This window comes from Hoplias malabaricus, chromosome 10 (assembly GCF_029633855.1).
Source record: "Hoplias malabaricus isolate fHopMal1 chromosome 10, fHopMal1.hap1, whole genome shotgun sequence".
In the NCBI taxonomy this organism is placed as follows: Eukaryota; Metazoa; Chordata; class Actinopteri; order Characiformes; family Erythrinidae; genus Hoplias; species Hoplias malabaricus.
In genome coordinates, this window is record NC_089809.1 from 5,757,377 (window position 1) to 5,775,010 (window position 17,634).

The following is a 17,634-nucleotide window of genomic DNA, read 5'->3' on the forward strand; positions in this document are numbered from 1 at the left end:
TCTACAATGAGAATGTGAATTTGTTAAATGTGGGAGTATTACTGGGTTTGAATGAAGGAGGATTTTGCGCAGATTTTGCAACACAATTAACACAAAAAACACAATTAGGTTCCTCAGTGACATTATTGTGCTTTTATCAGTTCAGTAAATAAAAGTTCCCAACGTTTCTGGAAATGGGGTTTGTATTTTTGTGTTATTAGGTGTATGATAAAGCAGATAAAAGCACGGACTGGGCATGATACAAAGTCTAAATGACACAAAAATGGAGTGACAATAATTTAGAAGTACTGGATCAATCAGAGCAGGAGAGAGAGGGATGGAGGGATGGACAGAGGCAAGGGAGAGTAGGTTTTAAATCCCGGCTGCCGAGATTTTAAGGGAGGCCTTTTGAGTCAAATCTGCTCTCATCCGATTACTGACTGCTCTTTGCATCTGGATAAGAGCTAGGGAGGTGAGTGAGGGGAGAGAGAGAGACAGAGTGACAGAGAGCGAGAGAGAGAGAGAGAGAGAGAGAAAGAGAGAGAGAGGCGCCGTGTGGCTAATGGGTGTGTGAGTGTGGCCTAAACATTTGAATCCTGGATCCACATTATATGACTTTTTTGTCTGAGACTTTAATTACCACAGAAATCAAATGTCTTCCCAAGACCCTTCAAGATTGTTATCAAAATCTCCTACTTATTCGCACGGTTAAATATTATTGTAAACCATTGTCAAGAAATCTCCACCTGCCTGATACAACCTGCATCTGAGTTCAGTTTAATGAAATAGACTACAACCCAATATATAGCCAAGAATATTTGGACAATCCAGCATTTTTTCTGAAATGAAGGGTGTTAACAGGACATGTGTTCACTGTTGCTGTGATAAAAGCTTCTACTCTTCTGGGAAGGCTTTACACTAGATGCAGGAACAGTTCTGTGGGGATCTGTCCTGAGGTTTTCAAGTATCAGTATTTTGGATGGAGCACTGCCACTTCAGAGAATGCATTTTCACTGCTCCATCATAGCCCGATGCTGGGAGATCTCTAGGAGAGTGACCTTAGGGTCATGTGTAGCAACCCATTCATTTCACGCGTTTCTATAGATATTATGCAAATCGTGCATGCAAAATTCAACACCTGTGTCTATAGTGGAGCATATTAAAGTAGCTGCATTTACTCATTTTAATGCGTGTCTAAAAGGATTGTTTTGAATGGAACATAAATAGAAGCTGATCACTTACCTGATCCTCCCGGAATAATATCCTCTTTGTATGTATGTTTGTTGTTGTTTTAATTTATTTTTGAGAGCCTCAGGTCCTTAGATGCCTCAGTTACTCAAACTTTCTCAGTGGCTGGTGTGGTCCCAGGACAATCTCACATCAAGCTCTTCTGCTTCACCTCTAGATCTCTGCGTCTGTGCCTCACTCTGCCACTTCTGTGATGGACAAATGAGGATTGGAGGGGATGAAATGAGATCAGAGTCAGAGGGATAAAGCAGGGGATGGAGATAGAGAGAGAGAGAGAGAGAGAGAGAGAGTCTGAGGAACGAGGGAGAGAAGTTGAGAAGCTGTGGGGAGAGGTCATGTGTTAAGGTGGAGGTTCCTAAACTAGGGGTTTTGACCTCACATGGGGTCAGGATGTTGAAAAATGGGGTCATTGGGAAATTTTACAATCGCCATGTTTTGTTTTTGTTTTTTTTATGTTGCCAATTTCTAGATTTCTAAGACAAATTAAGAGTACTAATTTTGTTATTAATCATCAGTTATTGTACACTTTAACAGGCTTCCACAATATTGTATCAATATTTTTAAGCTCAAAGCATTCATTTAAAGTATTTTGACCCTGAAAATGTAGGAAGTTAGAGAAATCTATTTAGAAATATTTTCCAAAGGCCGCAGCTTTAAAAATACTATTGGTTTCATAATAATAGCAGAAATGTAATCAAATTAGTGTTTTCCTCCAAGAAGATTGAGCTCTGGAGAATTTTTAATTCTGCTGTATTCACCCTCCCAGCTTTAGCACTTATCGGGGGAGTCCTAGTTAAAGGGGTCATGACAAAAACACTTTTTTAAATGATGTCTTTGCTTGTTTGCTTTCGGTTTTCTAAATCAAACTCATTTCTGTTGAAATATAATTTGCAAAATGGGCAAAAGCAGACTTTAATTGTGCAGCTGGTGTCTGGGTGCGGGTTGTGGATGGCTGAGCTGGATTTCCAAATTTATTTTAATGGAAAGATGGAAATGAAAGGCAGGAGAGGATCTGAAAAGTAAACAGAGGATTTGCGGGACATGTCTATTTAAGGTATAACAGCCAGTTTGAGATCATGGCTAGATTTGGTGTTGCATAAACTTTGGAGAATGCTAATTAGTAGAAGAAGAAAGAGGGTAAAAGAGGGGAGAGAGTAAGGAAGTGGAGAATGCTTGCAGCCATAATAATAATAATAATAATAATAATAACAACAGCTGTACATTCAGCTCCAATACAATTACCCAGTCGACACGCTGAGCTAAAGAGATGAAACAAAGTCAGTTGTTGTGTGAGCTGTTACTGGATTTAGGAAGCGTTTGGGGTGGAGGGGGTGTAATAACAACCCCACCCACAGCCAGGAAGGCAGGATTATATTCTGTTAGGGATGGGAAGGGGTGTTACTTCGGGAAGGATGAACACTGAGAGACAGTCAGCTAAATCGGGCTTGTATCGTTTAAAAAAAACCTCTTTATTTTAAACACAGCAAAAATGAATCTGTGTGTTCTGGGTTTTCTGCAAACACATTCACCCCGAAAATACACTAGATAAGTGCTTTAGTAAAAATACTCTCACGGGTCATATTTAATTCAGTGAGAACTTGTACAAAGCTTAAATGGAAAGAACAAAATTAAAATTGTATTCCAAAAACAAAAAGACAATATGGACCAGAAAAGCAATTTGGAATTAAATTGTTAGAAGCTATAAGAAAGCAGTGCGGCTCTTTGACAACTTCAATTCCCAACACTCCAGAGCCACAGTACTGAGTCATATTTGCATGTTAGAATGACACACACAAACATCTAGTGGACATTTTCAGGTCAGCAGCAAGACTTGGGTTGCTGATTTTTAGTTGGGATCATTTTCAATTGATTCCCCCTCTTATTTATACAAATTAAGTGTTATTTTCAGCTCCTTACAGGGGACATAATATCTCTTTTCCACAAGGTATGTGAAATACCTTGGTCAAAATACCACAAGGATCAAACAATACAGCACCCATCTCCCCATCTAAACAGCCCTGTTCAAGAACAGCTGGTTTCAGCGCCTGTTCCTTTAAATGAGAACGAGCCACACCTCAGTTCAGCGTGAGAACCCAAGAGTGAGGAGCAGAAGTTCTCTTTTACTCTCCATTCTCATTTATTTAATCAGTTTTCTTATTTCTCTGTACTTGTTTTGTTTGTTTTGTTCCATAAATGCAGGTCCAGCAATGTGATTGTAGAGACTCAGAAGAGTGGGCGGGACAAATCTACTTCTCACTCGCGGTTGGAAGTGGAACCAAGTCTGAAAGGTTCGTTTTATCCCATGTTTTCTGATTTACGCAGCACCCCCCCCCCATGTGGGTTGGTGAGCTCCAAAAGCCCAAATGAATCTGCTAATGCCATGGTAAAGTATTTTAACAATAATTCCCTTTTAAAACTGGTTTTAAATTCACACTTTCTGTTGAGTTCTGTAAAAATAAATTGGAGTACGGCTCCAAAGAGGCAACACTCATAAATCTCTTACATCAATCACCTGGTGGACAGTGTAATACCTGGGGCCTATTACAGGGCCCTGGGACATGTCTTACATAACAGTGATGCAGTTTGGTCCCTCTGACAGGGAAACGGAGATGATCGTGGACGGTAAAGTGATACAGTGATGGCACAATGAAAACCAGCACAAGAGGGTTTTAGTCATTTTACCTAAGAGGAATGTTCATGCATCTGGCCACACTCTTAAATACAGATTAGCGCTGTGTTTTAAAACCCATAGGAAAAGGTTACCACCTCCTCATCCATTAAACTACTGCGCCATCTTTCTGCTTAATGGACATTATTACGCATGAGAGGGTTAACACCACGCGTACATCACAGCTCAAGGCCGATTTAGTGCATTACACCACGACATAAGGTCCAAGACCTCAGGGTTTGTTTTAATGGCAAAGATATCACTGTGCTTTTTATGGCGCCGTGGCAATGGAGAGGGGTGGGGTGGCGGTGGATGTGAATGATTAAATGATTTTCTTGCATGGATTATTATTCCATATTCTAAATGGAAGCTTTGTAAGCTTCATAAACAAATGCACTCATTTGTGAGGGATTATCTGTAATCTCGCTCTCCCTGCATCTATCCCTGCAAATAACCCTCTCTCTCACTCCCTTTCTGTCTCGTTCTGCCTCTCCGTCGTTTCTAATGTGCTGTGGTCCGTCACCTCTCTTCTCTCTCACTTCACTCTCCCTTCCTCCTGTTTTTCCTCAGTCGTTTTAAAGTGTCATCCAGTAAACTGACTAATCTGACTTCATATGTGGAGGTGGATGAGATGGTAATATAGGTTTAACATTTTGACATGCAACATGAGCAGAACGATGGCACAACACAGTCGTTGTCACACAGTTCCAGGACCCTGTGGCTGTGGGTTTGAGCCCCGCCTCGGGTCACTGTCTGTGAGGAGTTTGGTGTGTTCTCCCTGTGTCTGCATGGGTTTTTTCTGTGGTTTTGTCCCACATGTTGGTGGGTGGACTGGCTGTGCCAAATACCCCAAAGTGAGAGTGTGTGAATGATTGCGTAAATATGTGATGCCCTGTGATTTTCCACGTTAACCCATGTTTTCACGATTGTCTCATTCTTTGGTGTGGCCCCAGCTTTAGCTGATTAGTTACCTTACTTCTTCCTGACAGCGTATAGTAGCTCACAACTCTTCTTCTCATCCTTACACTGGTTTAATTCTAGGGGAGACTGGAGATATATTGGTTTCACAGTGATTTACTTTTTCAATCTTTATTTTTAGATTTACAACAGTGAATATCAGATTAAAACTGACAAGTCCATAAAGTTCAGTTCCGTTATTTTTTCTTTATTCTGAGAAAAGGGTTTCACAGAATGAATCCTGGGGTTTCGGCATTAAATGGCCTTTCAAAGCCACGTCATCTGGGTGGGGCACAAATAAATATCAGAACAAAAGCTCCAAAATACATCCAGAATCTCCTCACTTTACAGCAGGGAGATCTTAACTTTGAAAAAGAGTTAATAAAGTACATTTTGCCTAGTAACATTATAGTGTTGCTCATGACATTTTACCGCATCGTAAATAAAAGCTGGAAATTTCAAACTGCATCAAAAAAAATGTGAAAACAAAAATGGAAACAGGACAGTGTCGACTCGCACAGTCTTGGAGACATGTAAATGTCTGGACTGAACATAAAAAAAGGTTCATGTAAAGGTCATGGCTGTGGGACTCTCTCAAAGTTCATCCCGCCCGCTCGTCACTCTCTCCCTCTCTTTGCTCCTCCCTTTAGTTGTTTGACTACGCCCAGTGCGAGCAGGTGCAAGATTGCCCTCTGAATCCTCCTGTTTCTCCTTCACCACACTCTGTCCATCTGCTGCCCACATGGCCTCAGCCTCCTCTCGTTCCTGGAAGCATGTTTACAAGAAATATCATACCTCTCCCACAGGCTGAGTGCTGTACAGAACTCGTATTTCTGTAATAAAATTACACTTTACAGTTTTCCCACTTTCCCCACACAGAACGTGAAACTGATTTGTCGAGACAAGTTCTGTGGCTGATGTTTGACTCTAGATTTGAAATGGAGCTACGAGGCAAATGTAGCTAATGCTCCATGGAAATAAAACTTTATTTCAGCAGTCCTTATGGGACAGTGTATCTTGAGATGCCCTGAGAAGACTCCAGTCCCTTTAAATGGGGAGGGGCTTATAAACCCAAAAATAAAATGTCCAGTAACATTACAAAAACATATATGAAATCTCTGGTAAAATATAAACAAATAAACTGATTTAAAAAAATTGCTATTGTCTTTTTACTGAAGGGCAGGACTTCTTATAAAACCCAATCTGTGTCTCACCATATCTCTGTGGTGTTTTTCAGTGGTGAACCACAGAGCTAGAGCACATCTGCGGCCCGCTGATACTGCAGTAACACCATGAGGGTTGACCGGTCCAGAGGTAAAACCAACCAGTCTCCCACAGGTCGGCTGGATCCTCGCCTACAGACGAGGAAGATAGAGATGTTTGTCATAATAATTAAACACACAAGTTTTACAAAACTTATTTATACATACAAACTTTATCCTAGATGTGGATGTACAAAAATTCTTTATTGTCTTGAAATCTATTATCAGAATGCAGTGACTTTTATATTGGAAACGCCTCAATTTTCTCATGGAGAAACACATTCATTTATTCATTCATTGTCTGTAAGCGCTTAACTCGGTTCATGGTCGCGGTGGGTCCGGAGCCTACCCGGAATCACTGGGCGCAAGGTGGGGATACACCCTCGAGGGGGCGCCAGTCCATAACAGGGCATAATTCAAGTTGAATTTTTAAACAGTTTTAGGTGAAGATATTTTCTACGCTGCTGTAATGTACATGTTACAACTTGGATGGGGTTTTATTTTTCATAGGAATATATTTATTAAGCCTGCTTTTATTAATAAGGTTTGATTGGGAAAAAAAAACAGCCCCCACCAAAATGGTCAGCGTGCCACCCACTACAATGGTGCAGTTACTTCACAGATCTGTGTCACTGAAAGTAGAGGTAGGAATTAGTAACTTACTGTGATAGTTTTTGCATCTCTGTCTGTGAAGAACAGCTCCCCTCCTTCAAAGTCTTCATTCAGGTAAAGAATTGCACTGCAGTGAATTTTCAACATTTGGACACATTCAGTAATTTAATCATTTTGGAGTGTTTCTACTGGTCAAATAATGTAAGAAGGTAAAACCGGCACCTACAAAAACAGGGATACAATGTTTTGTATGTGTGTGTGTGTGTGTGTGTATATATACACCTCAGATCTCTATGTGTGAACGCTGGAGCCTCTCTCCAGCACTGTCTAGTCTCTGGCTCCAGAATGCAGTTATCAACATGGACAGGATGAGACAGATCTAAACGTCCATCTTGATGTCCTACACAAAAACAATCAACAAATTTCACATAAACGCTCTCAGTGACTGAATTATTGTTTAAAAGGCACATTCAGTCATTTTCTCCAGTGATTCTTCTTCACATTATGAAAGAGCGGTTATACTGACACCTAATGATCTGGAGGTTTCAGAGATTCAGTACTTAACATGACTATCCCCCTGTGAGGGACCCACTCTACAGTGTGTAAACTGATTGTTTCTGGGATCTACAAAACAGTTTGAGCATTTTATGAAGAAAATATGTAAAAAAAAAAACCAAAAAAACACAACACTTTTATTTATGTTAGTTGCTACTATTTGAAAACAAAATTACAAGAAGGCCCTTGTGCCGAAACTAATAATACACTTTACTAGCTGACAGGAAGTAACACAGTTCACAACACCGCTTGTTTCAGGTGAGATTTTTGAGACTGGATCATATACATTATTCTTTATTAGCATTATTTTTAATCTGAAGTTGAATCAGTAGGAGACTAATGCAAAAGATGCATGATTGTGTGTGACTGCAGTGGTTATGTGTGACAGGTTGTATACCTGGAATGGCTGAGCGGCAAACCAGGTGTGTGTAGGAGAAGTAGAGAGCGGAGTGGCTCCTGAAATACGAATGCAGTAGCGTTCTGACTCTTTCTCCAATTTCATGCAACAGCTTGGCATCAGACTGGTTCACCATTCCATCCTGGGCCAACTAATTGATAGGAGACAATTTAACAACAAAAAAAAAAAAATCATTGAATGTGTTGAGAGTGTGCAGTGTGAAAATACTTATTAGTATCATCATCATCATGATAAGCGTGGGCATTATATCTATCCATCCATCCATTCATTGTCTGTAACCCTTATCCAGTCAGGGTCGCGGTGGGTCCAGAGCCTACCTGGAATTTTTGGGCACAAGGCGGGAATACACCCTGGAGGGGGCGCCAGTCCTTCACAGGGCAACACAGACACACATTCACACCTACAGACAGACTGGGAGAACACACCACACTCCTCACAGACAGTCACCCGGAGGACACCCACGCAGACACAGAGAGAACACACTACACTCCTCACAGACAGTCACCCGGAGGAAACCCATGCAGACACAGAGAGAACACACTACACTCCTCACAGACAGTCACCCGGAGGAAACCCACGCAGACACGGAGAGAACACTCCAGACTCTTCACAGACAGTCACCCGGAGGAAACCCACGCAGACACAGGGAGAACACACCACACTCCTCACAGACAGTCACCTGGAGGAAACCCATGCAGACATAGGGAGAACACACCACACTTCTCACAGACAGTCATCTGGAGGAAACCCATGCAGACACAGGGAGAACACACCACACTTCTCACAGACAGTCATCTGGAGGAAACCCATGCAGACACAGGGAGAACACACCACACTCCTCACAGACATTCACCCGGAGCAGGAATCGAACCCACAACCTCCAGGTCCCTGGAGCTGTGTGACTGCAACACTACCTGCTGCGCCACCGTGCCGCCCAGTGTGCATTATATATCTAATATAAAGCTATTTAGCCAAAAACTGCCCAACATGTTTGAAATCCACTCATGATGTGGCTTTAATGGGAAAGTCCCACTATTAGCCAATCAGCTCACTGTTAAAAGAGTCCAAAGAGAATCTAAAGCAACCCGTGTTGCTCTGGAATGTCCTAGAGCCACAGTTTAGCCTCAAGCTAAAACATTAGCCACAAGTTAACATGCACTCTGCGTTATGTTTTTACATCCCCATATTTTTATACATTTCTTATAAACAACTGTGTGTGAATAATATAAAGTAACTTTATTGTAGCAGATTTTATTACCTGAATATTTTTATATGTCTTACTTTTAGAGCTTTTAGAACAGTCAGGCCCTCAAACTTCTCATGAGGAGTGTGAGGAGAACGTCTTCCTTTATAACCATCGCCAGCTGAGGCAGCAACCTGGAACATCACAGTCAGAGTGAGGTCATAACTTTACTAACTTTACCTGCTGGGTTATTGTTATTGACCTGTCATGTGGTGGTAAAAATTTTGATTGTCTCACACTGGCCAGCTGCATCACTCTTTCACATTCAGATTTGGACAAAACCCCATCCAGTACAACACGATTTGTTCCATTCAGGGCTTGATCCTCCATTGTAATGGTCACACCAACCAACGGAACTGGACCTCCTACAGCATAGAGGAGGAAAATGAATAAAAAAGAGAAAGATTTCTGTGTTAGACTAAGGATACATAAGTCTAACGCCTCTTTCACACATGCACGGTGATGCAGAGTTTCTCCTGCATGCGCTATGCCTAAAGCACATGTTTGATTTCCTGCTGCGAGAGTGTGTCTGATCTCTGGAGTTCTCTCATTCTCTGGGTTTCATGTGTGGAGGAGGCATAAAAGGTGTGAAGAAGCAGAGAACAACTCACCAGCATAAAATCCACTTTCATCCACTTCTAACACCTTTTCCCCTTTCTTCAGTTTCTCATTAAGCTTCTCTCTCTCCTCCCTGAAAGAAAGAGAAATCAGAGTTAGCGTAATCTGAGTCTGTAATTTCACATTATATCACATTTGAAACCTTTCCCCATAGTAAAATATACACATACACTCGTTGTTTTTGTTGCGGTAAAATCCGATTATTAAATACTACATTTGTCTTGAGGGTTTGAACCCCTGAAGCCCATGCTTTGCTTTGAGTATGTGACCCAATCACATACAATGCTTTTAGTCCAGCATTTCACATTAAGGTCTGTCTCACCTCCAGTTCTCCCTTAGCGACTCAGGAACGACCTCCTCTGGTGTCCACAGATCCTGTCCAAGGAAGACCATGTTTGGTTAATTTAAGGGATGAAAGTATTGAGAAGCCAAAAAAAAATAACCCCTCAGAGTTAGGTAACAGTGTGTTGTACCGGGTCATTGAACTGGAAATCCAAGTTTTCCACTCCAAAGTAGAGCAGCTTCTTCTCCGCTAAGGCTCTGCTGACATAGCTGGCAATCTCCTGCAAAGACAGCAGTAACATGCATTAAAGCCATAACAATTATAATAATACATTGCATTTATACAGCGCTTTTCAAGAACCCAAACAAACAGACAACATAAAGAAAACATGGGGAAAAAAAACAAACTTTAAATATAGTTAATAAGCCCAGGATAAGTTTGTTTGAAGGTTGTGATCCTTTAGTTCAGCAATGGACCTAGTGTAGCCCACATATAGTTAGAATCTTTTAGTTAAATCATTTAGCAATGTGCACTCTCCCATTCAAGTAATTATCGGATATTTATTGTGTACGTTCTGGGAAATAAATTAGTTGCTGACACTGTATGGCATAGAATTACCTATTAAATGGACAAAAGTAAGGCTTCAAGTTTTTGACTTTTATAAGTAAATAAATGTATATAATTCCCTTATATCATTCATAGATTATATTTATTATTGCAATTAAAGATAAAAACAACAGTATATCTTCCTACTTTACACCACACATTGGTGCAAATTACCCACAATCCATGTGATCAATCATAATGCAGTCTAGAAAATTGGAGCTAAAGTGGGTTTGATCTGAGTGTGCCCCTACTCTGCGGTCGAGATTCTGGGCTTCTTTTTGGGCAAAAGTGTGCTTTAGAAAGACTTCAGGATTAGGGTAAAAATTGGGACAAGTTCTAGGGTTCAACTCTTTTTAATGCCTCTATTGTGGGGTAAAAAGCTCCAAAGAGACGAGTCACACGAACAGACTGCAGAGCAGAGGACAGTTCATTCCCCCCACGCACTAGTGTCGCTGGAGTCTTACTTGTGTTGGTCCTGTGACTTGAGCCTCAGGGTCGCCCTCCAGAGACTCTGTGTAAAGCTGCAGGTTACTGAGAGAGTCGGGGTCCGTGGGGTAGAAAAGCAGCAGTGAGCGCAGAGTCTGTACAGCCCCCTTCAGGTCACCAGCTGTCATTACAACAACAAAAAATAAGCACTAGCAATAGCAGCAGCTTTTTATTGCTGCACTTACAGCCTCTCCAATTCTGAAAGGTTTAACACTAGACACTGCAACATTGCTGAGAGATTCTGAAGGCTTCTCATCTCAAAGGTATTGGATAGTGCCCCATCCCACCAGAGAATACTGCTCACCATAGACCAATACCTATATATCTGTCTAACTTGCAGATGGCAATGTGCATGGTGAAATCATACTCATATGCGGCTGCTCCCAGGCACCCCAGCACTCTGTTAGTTACCTTTACTATGGAGGTAAATAAGCTGTGTGTACTCAGTTAAACATCTTAGTCCACAGTAAGGGCGTAATGTGTTGTAAGGTTCCCGGTAATATCTGACCTTTATACTGGGCGATATGAAGATGCTCCAGCTGCAGTGGAAGGAAGTCTTCCAGAGGAGACACCCGTCCAGGTCGAGTGGATACCAGAGACACACATATCTGCTGGCATGACAACAGCCAGAGAGAGAGTGCTGGATATAAAGAACAAAAAAGCTTCTATTAGCATCCTTTGTACACTAGAACCAGTGCATCTCAGTTGAGAACATTAGAGCTAGCATTGTGTGTAGGAACAAACTCTGTTAAATAGTATGTTTCATTAGAATGTTGTATTGCTCTATTCCATTAATCTACAGAACAAATAATGGAAAATTATGTTTACATAGATTTTCTTACAGCTAGCTGCATGACTGAAGAACTTTGTGAAATTGCTATGTTTGGTTGTTTGTGTTGAATGGAGTGCAATAAAAAAAAGCACCTGCAGATTTCTCATACACTCCTTGCCATTTTGTGTTTTCTATCTCCTCTGGGAATCGCTGTGAAGTCATAACACATTGGGCTCTGCAGTCATCCGTCTGTTTCAGGGTCTCGTTCACACACTCCTTCCATCTCTCCACAGCTCGTGTCCAGTCCAAAGTGTTCTCTGCCAGGAGAGCAGCGTCATAGAACTCCTGGGGTTAGAGGGAGAAAGAAAGAAAGAGAGAGGGAGGTAAGGTTAGACATGACATAAGACTCTGAAGTTATAGTCATTGTAGTTATAGTTGTATTCCCTGCTAGCAAATGCATGTTGTCATTTGCAGAATTAATTTTTCTATCCTAACAAAAATTTTGTTTATATATCCTCTGGTAAAAACTATTGTACCACATTTAAAAGGTGTTACTCCCAGACTTTTACTTTGTAATACATAAATTCATTTCAGATAGGGCACAATTACTGTTAGCTAAGCATTCTGGCTTTGTGAAGCATACTTGAATCATTAGATTACATTATTTATTTACAGGGGTTAGACAATGAAAGTGAAACACCTGTCATTGTAGTGTGGGAGGTTTCATGGCTAAATTGGAGCAGCCTGGTGGCCAATCTTCATTAACTCCACACTGCACCAGTAAGACCATGTGCATCCAATGGTTCAAACATTGTGTCCTGAAGGCGGTGCCGTATATCAGGACGACAATGCACCAATACACACAGCAAGACTGGTGAAAGATTGGTTTGGTGAACATGAAAGTGAAGTTGAACATCTCCCATGGCCTGCACAGTCACCAGATCTAAATATTATTGAGCCACTTTGGGGTGTTTTGGAGGAGCGAGTCAGGAAACGTTTTCCTCCACCAGCATCACGTAGAGACCTGGCCACTATCCTGCAAGAAGAATGGCTTCAAATCCCTCTGACCACTGTGCAGGACTTGTGTATGTCATTCCCAAGACCAACTGACGCTGTATTGGCCTCAAAAAGAGGCCCTACACCGTACTAATAAATTACTGTGGTCTAAAACCAGGTGTTTCACTTTCATTGTCTAACCCCTGTATATATGACATGTTTTCTGACCAAAATTCACACTCATAAAACACTGAGTCTTAATTACACATACTGTAGTCAGACACTAGACACATTGTATAATTATCCTTTTCCCTACAGTGACTTTACAATGATATTTCTTTGCTTCCAATTCCTTTAGCTCCTTTCTTGTTTCTAATGGTGTCTGTGCTGTCTCTCTTCTGCTTTACCCAGTGCTTCTCTTGCTCTCTCTCTCTGTCATGGAAGGCGTCATCAGTCACTCCGTTCATGCGTCTGTATTTCTCAATGTTATTTCTCATCTCCAAGTGACTCGGGTTTGCCACGAAGAATGTGTGGGCAGCTGAAGCAGCCTTCTGCAGCTTCCCCAACTAAGTGAAAACAAGAGCAATGTTGAGGTACCTTTTATAAAACACACGGGTGATACTGAAGATATAATCCATCTTTAACATCAGGGTGACACATCTTATTATAGAAGAACTGAAAAAAAACCATTTAAAAATAAGGCATTAGGCAGCTGATGACATTTTATTTTTCATGTTCATTAGAGATGATTGCACTGAGGGCAATTTTAATGGCTGATCCCAATTTCAGATTTTGTGCGCATACGTCTGGTGTGTTCTGATATTGGATGATTTTCTTCATTTCTCATACATGAAAACGTGAAAAAATTCATTGTCCTTCTTTTAACTGAAACATATCCACAAATTTACAAAAGCTTTCATTTTCACAAACACACAAAAACAGGTCAAGGATCTAATGCTTCCTTATCCACACTCAGTTTTCCCAATCACAAAAGTAGTTTAAAAAACAAGTACACATTAAAATGAAATATAAAATTTACTAATATAAATGTTAATATGCATTAATATTCATTCATTCATTATCTGTAACCCTTATTCAGTTCGGGGTCGCGGTGGGTCCAGAGCCTACCTGGAATCATTGGGCGCAAGGCGGCAATACACCCTGGAGGGGGCACCAGTCACAGGGCAACACACATTCACTCACACACTCGCACCTACGGACACTTTTGAGTTGCCAATCCACCTACCAACGTGTGTTTTTGGACTGTGGGAGGAAACCGGAGCACCCGGAGGAAACCCACGTGGACACGGGGAGAACACACCACACTCCTCACAGACAGTCACCCGGAGGAAACCCACGCAGACACAGAGAGAACACACCACACTCCTCACAGACAGTCACCCAGAGCGGGAATCAAACCCACAACATCCAGGTCCCTGGAGCTGTGTGACTGCGACACCTACCTGCTGCGCCACCGTGCCACCCGATGCATTAATAGTTATATTAAATTAACTGACAACCTTTAGGGAATATATTCTGTTGCTGTGTTTTAGATTCTTATGGACTTATCATGGAAAGAGTAGAAAGAGTGTATCTGAAAGGTTAAAGCTTTGGTACACAGAGAAAAGGTGAAAGGGGCCACAGTAAAATTTTCGTATCTATCCATAAATTTCAATCTAAGAACCAATGATGGAGGACAGCCTCACTCCCAAAATAACAGAATAAGACATCTAGATATAATGTGGGGAAATTCAGGATTAAAAAAAGGTGTGGACATGTGTAACTTATTGGGAGGAAGCCTATAAAAAGCATGATCAATAGAATGGTTTATTTATTTATTTTTATTCTCGTGTTTGCAGTCAGTGGATATTCAATTCTTTTCTAAAGTGTGTAGCGCTGAGAGAAACAGAATAATGGGAAGAGTATCAAAATGAAAATCTGGGGTCGTTTGTGTTCTGATACAGAGGGTCTTTATTGAAAAAAGCTGAAATATTTATTTCAATATCATCAAAACATACCCTACCTTGTAATAAGTGACCTGCAGGAAGTTGTAAGCATTCCTACTTCCAAACTCATACTCAATGTCTGTGGACACAGGGAGCTGACCAGCAGGAGAGACCGCCTGATCCAAACAGTACTTAATACACTCTGCTCTCTGCTGGATCCAGTCCAGAGCCCACAGGTCCCAGACACTGCCTTCTTCTTCATCTATAGACACACATTCACACAGAAACATAGGTGTAATGCATAATGATAATGCAATAATAAATGCAAAATTGAATTCAGGTGCAGAAAATACAGGTAGTTAGTGGGAATTAGAGGGTTTGTTGCGGGGTCAGTATTCTGAGGATGCATATACAAGCAGTTAGGGTAGAAATGTATTCTGTGAGTTATAGACATGAATATGATTAGATTAGTCATTATTATGAGATGCTATATCATTATTTGATGACAATAATTTGATAAAGTAGAAAAAAAGAAGGCCTAGAAGACACAAAGTCATTAATGAGATATGAATGAAAGCCATGATTCTGAGAAAACGTTCTCATTAGTATGAGATACTAGTGAAACATAATAATTAAGTGATATTTACATCAGTATAAAAGATATTTAAGTTGGTTTGGTCATTATGAGAACTTTTATGAGATAGTTGAATCAAATATATCATAGGAATAACTAATTATAGAAGAAACTTCTTGACATTGTCACAAACTTCAAAGATTACAGGTCTTCTTTAGCTTTAGCAGCTGCAAACAACAATAACAACAGCTACAGCCAAACCGCAGTAAAAGAGTGTCCTCGGTTTCCTGCAGTTACATTTATTAACAGACCCAGTTTGTCCTTTATCTCATCTCCGGCTGTTGAGCACCGTTGGTGGCAGGTTTTTCTGACCGAGCGCAGCGCCTCTCTCACGGACAGGGATCTCTCCAGGTGCTCTTCGGCTCTTTCCCAGTCCTCCGAGAAATATGCACGGACCCCGAGGTAGTAGAGGCGGTCGTAGGCAGGCAGCAGGCCGGAGAGTGACTGCGGAGATTCGGCTGCAAAAATACTCTCTACCGCGGCCTGGAGCACTGAGAGCGCCAGCGCCACGTAGACAGCAGCTTTCACAGCCGTCTCAGCCATAACGGAGAAACAGAAGGAAAGGAGGGATGAGGAATGAAAAGAGGGCACTGAGAAAAGGGAGGAGTGAAAGAAGGGAGAAGGAGGAGTGTATGGGAGCTAACACATCCTCTGAAACCCTGAGAAGACTTCAGTCACCATGGAAACTTTCCGACGCCATAGCGGTTACATTACCATATATTAAGAATCGATTCCGATTTGAATCATACATTTGATTCGATTCAATTTGTTCCAGGTTTAGAGGGAGAGCATTTAGAAAAGTAGTTGAATATAATCATAAAATCAGCATCATTTGTTTAAAGAGATAACGACTGGTAGAAAATGAGAAAACATTATATTGTGGGAACGTATTAAGAATTAGTGGATACAAATTAAAGACCATTCCTATGTGTTAAAAGTACCATGTCAAAATAAGAAGTCAAGGACATGGCTCCAGTTTTGAAACTGCAGTGCAGTGACGATGACAGCTAAATGGTCAAACTCAGACAGCCAAGGTTTCTTACATCACAGACCTAAAGAACCAATCAATTCAAAGATCAGTGTAGGGTATCAAAAGTTCATTAATCACATACAAGGTCATACATGGTACACCTAGCTGTGAAATTATTGACTACACACATTAAATAATACAATAAAGATAAATGTAGAGATAATAGATGTATAGAAATAAAAATAAAGGTAAAAATAATTGAATGGCATACAGCTGGTGTATAATGCAGAGATTAATGTTATAGTGCGAGTGCAAAATGTGCAAAAGTGAATGTTCAGCGTGGAAATGAATATGTCCAGTGTTTAATGTATAAGTGTGGGGTAGTCCTCCTAGTTACTATCCTGAGTTAAAGGCTCAGCTGGCTTGAGAAAAGAAAAAAATTCCATTGTTGGATTGGCTGAGGACATTTACAAATTTCCTAGGCTAAGTCCAGCACCTCTTGTTGTACATGGAACTTTAAAAAAACATGCACAAATTGGCTAATGTTTCCAATTTAAAGATAATTATAAACTCTAGCTGGCAGCACAGTGGCGCAGCAGGTAGTGTGGCAGGCACACAGCTCCAGGGATCTGGCGGTTGTGGGTTCAATTCCCGCTCCGGGTGACTGTCTGTGAGGAGTGTAGTGTGTTCTCCCTGTGTCTGCATGGGTTTCCTTCGGGTGACTGTCTGTGAGGAGTGTAGTGTGTTCTCCCTGTGTCTGCATGGGTTTCCTCCGGGTGACTGTCTGTGAGGAGTGTGGTGTGTTCTCCCTGTGTCTGCGTGGGTTTCCTCAGGGTGATCTGGTTTCCTCCCACAGTCCAAAAACACACATTGGTAGGTGGATTGGTGACTCAAAAGTATCCATAGGTGTGAGTGTGTGGGTGAGGGACTGGTCCACTCTAGGGTGTATTTCTGCCTTGTGTCCAATGATTCCAGGTAGGCTCTGGACCCACCGTGACCCTGAACTGGATAAGCGCTTACAGATAATGAATGAATAGTCAAACACACCTGAGGTTTCACACACCTGTGGGTATATACGGTAAAGTGCACTCACGATTTTCAGATAAATACCTAAAAAATAAAATAACATTTTCTGTTGTTTTTATGCTCCATATTACACTACGATATAAAGGAATTTTTCCAACCACCTATATTTATTACATTAATTCAGACATTTTCTGCACCCTGAAACATGACAAAATACAGTTGCACAATATACTTGGACATTTTGATACATTTTTCGTCACATGCAGTAAATGAATCAATGATATTTTGCTTTTCTGAGGTTTAATAAGTTTAAACAGGCTTCCATTTCGGTTCCATATTTTGCAAACTGCACTGC

At 41.1% G+C, this 17,634-nt stretch overlaps 1 protein-coding gene across 1 annotated transcript; it reads right to left on the minus strand.

The window, feature by feature from the left end:
- Window positions 1-5,009: 5,009 nt before the first annotated feature.
- p3h3 (prolyl 3-hydroxylase 3) lies at window positions 5,010-15,975 on the minus strand. The gene is made up of 16 exons (XM_066683296.1): window positions 15,535-15,975; window positions 14,727-14,911; window positions 13,111-13,269; window positions 11,860-12,052; window positions 11,444-11,575; window positions 10,914-11,056; window positions 10,034-10,123; window positions 9,883-9,935; window positions 9,554-9,633; window positions 9,180-9,307; window positions 8,981-9,076; window positions 7,679-7,829; window positions 7,009-7,126; window positions 6,778-6,853; window positions 6,067-6,207; window positions 5,010-5,617 (listed from the first exon to the last, which is right to left on the minus strand). Exons 1-16 carry the CDS (start codon window positions 15,824-15,826, stop codon window positions 5,447-5,449), a joined length of 2,208 nt encoding a protein of 735 aa, XP_066539393.1. The 5' UTR covers window positions 15,827-15,975; the 3' UTR covers window positions 5,010-5,446.
- Window positions 15,976-17,634: the final 1,659 nt, after the last annotated feature.